At 35.6% G+C, this 9,291-nt stretch overlaps 1 protein-coding gene and 1 pseudogene across 2 annotated transcripts; both read left to right on the top strand.

Annotated features, from left to right (window-relative positions):
* The first annotated feature begins 459 nt into the window (after positions 1-459).
* On the top strand, positions 460-3,088 carry LOC107683882 (nucleoplasmin ATPase-like). Of its 2 annotated transcripts, none has more exons than XM_016479940.1 (6): positions 460-596; positions 714-830; positions 917-999; positions 2,023-2,133; positions 2,221-2,314; positions 2,788-3,088. In XM_016479940.1, exons 2-6 carry the CDS (start codon positions 719-721, stop codon positions 2,841-2,843), a joined length of 456 nt encoding a protein of 151 aa, XP_016335426.1. In that variant the 5' UTR covers positions 460-596; positions 714-718; the 3' UTR covers positions 2,844-3,088. The 2 variants fall into 2 exon arrangements, with proteins under 2 accessions (XP_016335426.1, XP_016335427.1); XM_016479941.1 differs by having other exon boundaries at positions 475-496.
* A 256-nt stretch (positions 3,089-3,344) lies between these two features.
* Positions 3,345-9,291, top strand: part of LOC107683896 (aspartate aminotransferase, cytoplasmic-like) — a 9,199-nt pseudogene continuing 3,252 nt past the window's right edge.

The following is a 9,291-nucleotide window of genomic DNA, read 5'->3' as shown; positions in this document are numbered from 1 at the left end:
CGTGTTATGGCATGCTGTTTTAGGCAAAATGTTAAAGCTTCAGGCAAAATATTTTTTTTTTGTAAATGAGAGAATAATTTGAAAACAAAAAGTGTATAAACATAAAGCACATACCTGCCACCCCATTAATTAATCCATTAAATACCGAAATTATAAAAGGTCAGACTTCTTCATGAAATAAATACATCTCGACAATAAATAAATAAATAAATAGACCCGCATATAACAAAAAAAGTAATAATTTAATACAGTTATTTAAAAATGAAGTTTTTTTTTTTTTTTAAACGCTAATTTAATAGTTATTTTAAAAATGAAGTATTAAAAAAATGCTGTAGAATGAACTTTCCTCAGGCAACAAACGTGATCAGAAGTCATGGCGCGCCCTCTAGTGTCTGATGAAGCGCGTTACGCGCTCAGGAAAAACACCTGAAGTTCATCATCAACCGATCTAATTTATCAGCTATCTGCGTGCAGTGTTTTTCCTCGCTGTTTACAGGTGTGCGTCCATGTGAATGGCACAGTTTATATTACTGTTCAATCCTTGCTGCAGGTGGCAGATATACTGATCTGATATACAGTGTTGATTATTTTATCAGGTAAAGGAATATTAAGCGCCCCTTTGTAAACAAACATTTATGAGTGGGGCCAAGCTGACTGGCTTGTGAAGAAAAGGTGCAGAAAGATTCTCTTCTCACACCGTTTCACCTCAACAGCGTTCATGCTGACTGAAATGACAAGCTGTTTTATCGAAAATGACTCTGTAGGTTCAATCAGTCTGTCTGAATTATCCAGCTCATCATCTGTGTCTGACAGAGCATGTGTTCACTGGGGTAAGATCATTTCTGTCCTGTACAGCGAGCCTTTGCAATTACCTGAATTGTTTTAGTCGCTTTTTACTTGCTTTCTTTCCTGAAAGGTTGTGTGCTCAGTGGCTCTGAGACCACAGCTGTCTTTCAAGCAGAAAATTACCTTCTGGAGAACCAGTTTTTCATCAAAACGGTAACCTAGATTTGGGCCTTCATAGTCTATCCCAACATGAAAACTGTTAATATTTACTCACCTTCATGCCGTTACAAACTCGTATGACTTTTTTTTTTCCATCCGTGGCGTATGTTATTCAGCTTAACTTCCAGCTAGCTGTTGATCGTTGTTAGTGGATCATTAATTTAATGATTTGAACTTGAGTACGGGATTTGTGAACGAAGCATCGCGTCATCCGATTCATTGAGTCATTCTTCAGTCAATTATTTTCATTCATGAAGCGAACATTGCTCATCAACATGCAGAGGAAGCCATGTTAGTCTTATTTATTTTATTGGATTTATTCACCTTATCTATTCTTTTTTTTTAGTTGTATATTATTTTTATCGTGGGAAAAAATCTTGAAATAATTTGCCTAAGCGATTAAAAAAAAACTGTAATGTGTCAGGGCCTGGAGCTACTTTACAGTAATTTATAAAACTTGTATGATGATTTATTATTTAGCTATCTCTCCAGTAGCTGTTAATATTTGTGACTGCATTGTTGATTTAATTTTTAGAAATGGAGCACTGGATTTGTGAAGGAATCATTGTATCATTCGATTCATTGAATCAATCTTCTCAGTCAATTCTTTTCATTCATGAATCGAACATTGCTCATCAACATGCAAAGGCAGCCATGTTTGTCATTCATTCAGTCATTCATTTATTCAAGGCTTGAAATAATGTGCGGAAGTGATTAAAAACTGTAATGCATCAGAGTCAATGCGTTTTATCATTTTGTAGTCTACATTCTCTCTTCATTATAAAAGACTGGCCAGGATATTTGTGAAGTTCACCTTTTGTGTTTATGGGTCATTTACGTTTTGGTTCATGAAGGTGAGTAAATTACTTTTTTTTTTTTTCTTTTTTTTTTTAATGATTACATTTTTTGAATGATCTATTAAAAAGTGTATGAGTGAGCCTGATAACCTACACCCACATCCATAGTCTTCAACCGGTTTGTCAGTACAGTAAAATGGCCTGATTTCTATTTTCACAGATATGTCTTAGTGAGGAGGCAGGAGACGAGATGCATATAGTGGCCGTCTGTGACGATGTCGGAGCTTCCAAACCGTTGCCCATTGCCACCCTCCGCCACTGTATGCCAATGGTGAATTATTGTGGCTCATAGTTTGATTGAAAGTTTTCAGAAACTGCTAATCATATATAAGACTAGATATTTTGTCATATGTTGCAGATCAGTTTTCCCGGTTTGGAGCTTATTCCCCCTGTCACCTTTAAACTGTGCTCGGGTAAAGGACCCGTGTTCATCTCTGCTCAGCATATAACATGTAAGACCTTGCATTGGAATACTTATTTTGTGTTTTTTAGGGTTGGGCAAAATTCACTATTTTAGCTCCTTGCTAATTCACACGTGTGAATATTCAGGGTGCTGACTGGAAATTTGAATTGCAATGACAGGAGGATTTATGAACTGCAATTCAGAAATGTCAACATGGTTACACAGCCAAGGAGCTTCAATAGTCCAACACAAGTATATCGTTTTTTTCAGTTGATTGTATACATTTCTTTAATACTATGAAAACAAATAAAACGGGCACCAATATTGATTTTCAGTTTGCTAAATATCCACCTCGACACTCAGATCATTTTAGAAATATTGGATATTGTAATTTCCCGAAATCGTCCATGATTCCCATGTATTTTAATATTTAAAGAACGAATACTAATTCTCAAATTTTTGTATTTTAATTCTAAATGGTGCTCAACCATGCCATTGCTAAAATTCTTTTCTTTTTTGCAGTGAATCCCATTGAGATGACAGAGGGGGAGGAGGATGATGAGGATGAAGATGATTAAATGCCAATGATGAGAGCTTATTTTGACCGTTTGAACCATAATGGGTCCTGTGGGACAGTGATTGTGCCAGTATTTGTTACTGAAGCATCACAGTGTTTGCCAACATTAAAAAACTATTAACTTAAAGTGTTTTAATGCTAATGAAAGAGTAATAAAATACAAAGTGTAAATAATACCACATGATTTTATCGGATGTATTTTTCCCTATATGTAGACCGAGATGCATACCTACTTGTACACAAAATGTTTAATAAAACATGCATTTGACTTGAAGTGAGAAATAGAGTATGTACTGGTGGTGAAGTATTTGTGAATCCTACTTTTGGCAGCATGTTAATTATAACATTAATTTTATGATTTCTTATTTTGATTTCTAGCTTGATGAGGGTATAACATCCTGAACTATAGCAGAGTTTATATGAGCTGTTGCTAGGAAACAGTCACGCATCTAAGCAACAGACAGTAAACAAACCCTTGCAGTTGTCATTGACATAGAGCTGCAGAATGAGTGCTGTTTACAGTGAGAAAAGAAGTCAATGCACCAGCACAAGATGTCTGCTCGCTTTGTGTTTGATGGCGCAGGGTTCATGTCATCTGAAATGAACCTTCTAGAGGATTTCAAGCGAGACACGCATCCCGATAAAGTGAATCTTGCAGGGAGGGGTGAGTGATTTTACTGCCTCTGCCCCACACTGGACACGGACTGCCGCCTGTAATGATGATGGCACATAAAAAAAACCTATGAAACCAAAATTGAATTTTAGCCTGTGTGTTAGACTCTTAAGGTCATTTACATGCTAATGTACTCATAAAATGTTAGAAATACAGGAACACACTAGTCTGCATGAGTTGCCAAATACCACATACTTTTTTAAAAACAATAGCTTTTCTTGTTTGTTTTTTGCTAAATCCATTCTATTCTCGAGGAATACTAAACCATAAAAAATGACAAGTCCATATACACTACAGGTTAAAAGTCTGGAATCATTTTTTTTTATTTTTTTTATTATTATTATTATTTATTTTTAATCATAAAAAAATAAGAAGCTGAATTTTCAGCAGCCACTACTCTGGTCTTTAGTGTCACGTGATCATTCAGAAATCATTAAATAAATGTTAATATGGGTTTTGGAAATCATTCTAATGCTTAATGTATTTGTGGAAATTAGCATACATTTTTGTCAGGATTATTGTTTAAAATATTGAACAAAATTCACAGTATTTATTTGAAATGGAAATCCTTTATAACTTTATAAATGTCTTTACTGTCACTTTTCATTAATGTAATGTGTGCTGGCTGAATAAAAATAATTTATTTCAAAATGATAATAATAAATCTTACCCCAAACTTAACTCAAAATATTAAGCAGCACAACTGTTTGGAACATTGATAATAATAAGAAATTTTTGAGCAGCAAATTATTAGGATGATTTCTGGAGGATCATGTGACACTGAATACTGGAGTAATTGATGCTGAAAATTCAGCTTTGCATCACAGGAATAAATTATATTACAAAATATATTCAAAAGAAAACCATTATTATAAATTGTAATACAATTTCACAATATTACTGTTTGTACTGTATTTTTGATCAAATAAATGCAGCTTCGATGAGCAGAAAAGGATATAGAGTATATTGGAGAGCATGGACACAGTGCATGGCTTCCTCTTGTATGAAAAATCAAGCAGCAAATTGCCACAGACCCGACTCTAACCCCAGAGTACCCACCCATCCTTGGGATCCCAGAATTCACCAGAAGGGCAACCGAACTTGCACTGGACAAAGATAGCCCTGCCATTATGGAAAGCAGGGTAACATCCTTTTAATTGTTTTCAGTAAACGACATTACACTGTAGACCATCTTTCTATAAAATATTATCCCACAATTGTTGAAAGCTCATGTTAATCCCCAGTCCCGACTGATCCACAGCGACTCGCAAGCTGAATACACTGATAGTGCATGAGAGGCTTAGTACATACCCACTGTGTAGTTTGTTTGCAGATGATGTAAAGCCAGTCGCCTTCAACGCTATCTGGAAATGTCAGTGCAAGCTGTAAACCAAATATAGCTTTTGATTATTGAACTACGGAGATAATGTGACTCAAATGGGTTAGTCACACACGTCAGTAATTAAAGATACTGGTGCTGAATAGAAACTAACCACCACTGATCACTTTACTGTTATTAAACTGATTAAAGGCCTGTTCACACCAAGAACGATAACTATAAAGATAACGATATTAGCGTCCACACCAGTGAAAGATATCATCTGTAAGCGCACGCTCGTCTGTAGCTTTAAATTCTCGCGCTCATTATAGCAAGATTGATTCTGATTGGCTGTCAATGTTTTTATCGTTCATCAGCTGAATAAAATCGTTCTGAAAGTGATTCCAACGATATTGTTTCTCTGTGCCTTTATCGTTATAGCTTCGGTGTGAACTCTGCTATTCTTTAATATTGAGAACGTTTTTTAGAACTATATCGTTATCGTTATCGTTATCTTTATCTTTATAGTTACCGTGCATGGTGTGAACTGGCCTTAACACTTAAGTTTTAATAGTCCAGTTAAAACAATTAAAGGCCTGACACAAACCCCAGCCTTCACATTTCCTTCATCCTTAAGCTTTTCAACCAGGTGGAACAAGCAAATCTTGGTTTCTTTTATAAATAAATTCGACATTTGGTCTTTGTCAGAGAAAGTTTCTCCATGATTGTCCCCCAGAACTGTCAAAAGTTGTGATAGACAAACAAGCTCAGGTGTCTTATTATGGCAAGTCTGTTTTTCACACACAGTCAGGATTGGGGGCATGTCCAGTTCAGAGGAGGGAACATGTGCCCACGAGCTCAGACGTTTGAGCAGAGTTCATTTTGAATGCAACTTCCGAAGCACTGTATATCTATCTGATTATTAAAAATTAATGCATGATTTACAGTACATTTATGTATTTATCCAAAGCAACTTATAGTGCATTTAAGATACACATTTGATCAGTTATTGCTTTCCCTGGGAATTTAACCCATGACCTTTGCGTTTCTAATTCCATGTTCTAGAGTTTTGATCAACAGGAAGACTTGATTGTTTTATAGGGATGTCCCGGTCAGGTTTTTTGTGCTCCCGTTCCGATCCAAGTCATTGAATATTGAGTATCTGCCGATAACGAGTCCCAATCCGATACTTGTATATTCCTATAGGAATGTATATTTGGTGCACACTTACAGTACATCAAAATCAATCCAATGTATGCAGAGTTGTGCAGAAAGCAAAAGTAATATATACATGATGTATGTTTATGTATATTTATTACAAGATACTCTCTCTCTCTATGTATATATGCACACACTGTATACAGATATTGGCATATGTAAACATGTTACAATGGTAGACATTGTAAACAAACTCTGTGGTCACAATTATTAATATGGAACTACTTGATATAAACTGCTTATATTTTATATGTATAATAAGCAGAGTAATTGCAACATAAAGTGAAGATAAGGTTAGAAAGCATGAAGCTTGTGCTGTCAGAATGCCAGTCTGTCAGTCAAGTCTGAGTTCAATGGGACTTGCGACCATAGTTAGCTAACAATGTTTTTGGGAAACACATCCCAGATCTGCTACGCACACTGCTGCTGTAGAGCAAATACTTGCTACTGACAGTAGATACACAGACTTGCTGTGAGCATGTACAGCTACCACATAAATCATGTTGATCTAGGCAGGTGGAGCTGGGGGAGGTGGAGGGTTTTAGAGAAACTGCACTGCAGCTTACAGCGACCACTGAACCAGACCATTTAAATGTTAAGCAAGCAATCTCATTGGCCAATCAGCTTGTGCCATGTAGTAAATGATGTGGTTGCCAGCAGATTGCATCCAAAACAACTGCCATCTAGAGTTTTATGACTGAACTAGATATTCTGACTTAAAAAAATAAAAATCTGTAGATCTCGCATTTTTAAATGCAAAAATGTGTTCTGCATTAATGGACTACTACTGGTGCACCTCCAAAAATATTTTCTTGACATCCCTGTGCACACTAATAATTGTTTATTGTTGTTTTAATTTAAAGTGGATCAGGAGTAATTATAGTAAAAAAAAAAAAGGCTACTTTCATCTGAAATGAATGATTTTTGTATTTTTGTATCTTGCATAATATTAACACATTTCTGATTTGGCGTTAATTAAAGGGTACTTGCGCCTTGCTGAGGGGCCAAATAAGACAAAAGGGTGTTGGGAAATACTGATGTTGTGGGTTACGTTTCCAAATTACTAGCTCGGATGAAATGTGTTTGGAAATGCGGTAGGTGTTTGGTGTCCAAACAGTTGGATGTACTGGAGCAGTGCATCTGGGTGCTGAGTTACTGAGATCCTGCTACTGTTCAAGCTCTTCCTGGAGTGGAACCATCATCTTGCTCTCCTCTCCCTGTGATGGTCTGTACAAAATGTGCACGTGCCATGCAGAAATTGTAATGTTCAAGCACTGGATGCACCAGCTGTGTGTCATTTACAGCTTAGTTCATTTTTTAAATAAATAGGCTACAACTTACACACTTCTAAAAATTTTTTCATTGTACCGTTAAACTTAGATGAAACATAGTCATCTAAGCCTCCAACCAAGAGTAATGGTTGCAATAAAATAGCAGACTGACTGAATTGTATCAATAAGCTCTTGTTTTACCTGACTGACTTCAGTCCTTTACACATATGATAATGTTGACATTTACACTTTAAGAGAGAGAATATTATGTGAATAAATTATTTTGTTAGTGGCTCTTCAACACAAGCCCAACCTAAACAGCATGCCTTTGTGTGCATCTGTTGTGCATGTCAATTAAAGTCAATCATAAAAAAAAAAAAAAGTAATTTATGATGTTTTTGCATTAGTATTTATTTATTGATCCTTGGTCATTTCAGATACAGTTTCTGAGTGTTATTTACATACAAAAATACCTATGTTTTTCATGATTAAGTAGTATCCAATTTCAATGGAAACATTATTTGCATGAGTTTAGAATCAAGGATAAACTGAAATTCACAGCATTTCAACAACTTTGGCTCACATATTAGAAGGCCTTAAAAACAAGTGGTGCCGCCGATAAAGTACAAAGTTAGTTACAAACTAGCTAGTAGTTATTGGGCCTGTATTGTGGACTTTACATTCCAACTTAAGTAAGAACTTACGAAGAGCTGGTGCAACCCTTGCCAGTAATTTTAGACAAAACCTGAATATAAACACACATTTGATTTTTGAATATGCGGTCGTAACACAATCCGTTACACATGATAATGTTGCCATTTACACTAATTTGCATTTTAAGAGAGTGAACATACTGTATGTGAATAAATTTACTAGCCACTAATTTTAGACCAAATCTGAATATGAAACAAACATTTGATTTTTTGCAGTCGTAACACACGTTAATTTCTCTATTGTTTCTTGAAGACTCGCTGGTATTGGTAAGCACCTTTAAGGCAGCAGGGATTGAGGATGTGCATCATTATCGGTACTGGGATGCAGAATCCAATGGAGTGTGTGTGGAAAACATGGTGCATGACTTGGAAAATGCTCCAGAATGATGTATGGTGGTCCTGTTTGCTTCAGGGCACTGTCCCACTGGTGCTGAACTTTTTCAGGAGAATTGGAAATGTGTGGCTGAGGTCATGGTGGTACGATCTCACAAACATGAAATTGAGCTTAAAAATGGACGTCTTTCCCAACTGGGTAGAGTTAGAGAGTTCTATCATTTATAGCGATCATTATCAGGTGTATAAGGCCAGTTAGACCCTACAGGGTAAGATCAATTATACTTCAGCTTCACTAAACATCTCACTAAACATCACACTTTCTTTCATGTTTTCCTATCCATAATTCATAGTCTCTAGGCACTCTTGTTAAAACAAGTAAACAGATAGTTATGGTTAATAAATCAGATGTACTGGGTACAACGGTGCTAAAGGCACACACCTTAAGAAAGATGTGCTTTTCACTCTTTATATAGTGCGTGACTGGAGAGAAAAAAATCTATGTTTTTATTGAACATTTATGAAGCATGTTGAGGGGGCAAAAGGCAGTATTGATGCAAATACTTGTGTCTGGCTGAAGTATTTTTTAAAGTATCTAAGTTAATACTTGCTCAAAACAATCAGAAAAGGTTCAAATAAATATAGTGGTATTAAAATATGTTCTGAAAAAAAAAAAAAACTTCACAGTAGTAACAATATTTTATATTATACGATGAATATTAATTATTATGTCAGTTATTGTGCCTTTAGGGACACCTTTTACCTAGGGCTGAACGATATGGCAAAAATTGATATCACGATATATTTCTTAATTTCGGTCGATACGATATAATTCCGATATCGATATGAACACTATTTATCTGAAATAGAAATCTTTTGTAACATTATAAATGCCTTTATCATCACTTTTGATCAATTTTAAG

The sequence above is a fragment of the Sinocyclocheilus anshuiensis genome, unplaced genomic scaffold, assembly GCF_001515605.1.
Source record: "Sinocyclocheilus anshuiensis isolate Anshui unplaced genomic scaffold, SAMN03320099.WGS_v1.1 scaffold1625, whole genome shotgun sequence".
Lineage (NCBI taxonomy): Eukaryota > Metazoa > Chordata > Actinopteri > Cypriniformes > Cyprinidae > Sinocyclocheilus > Sinocyclocheilus anshuiensis.
The sequence above is the reverse complement of the archived record's forward strand: the minus strand, read 5'-3'. Positions and strand labels throughout refer to the sequence as shown.

What these genes read in the sequence shown, in the direction of transcription:
- LOC107683882 (XM_016479940.1), top strand. Translation starts at nt 719, where the DNA reads ATGCTGACTGAAATGACAAGCTGTTTTATCGAAAATGACTCTGTAGGT. An exon ending in CAGAGCATGTGTTCACTGGG is followed by an intron (nt 831 to 916) that starts GTAAGATCATTT and finishes CTTTCCTGAAAG; the next exon opens with GTTGTGTGCTCAGTGGCTCT. An exon ending in ACCAGTTTTTCATCAAAACG is followed by an intron (nt 1,000 to 2,022) that starts GTAACCTAGATT and finishes CTATTTTCACAG; the next exon opens with ATATGTCTTAGTGAGGAGGC.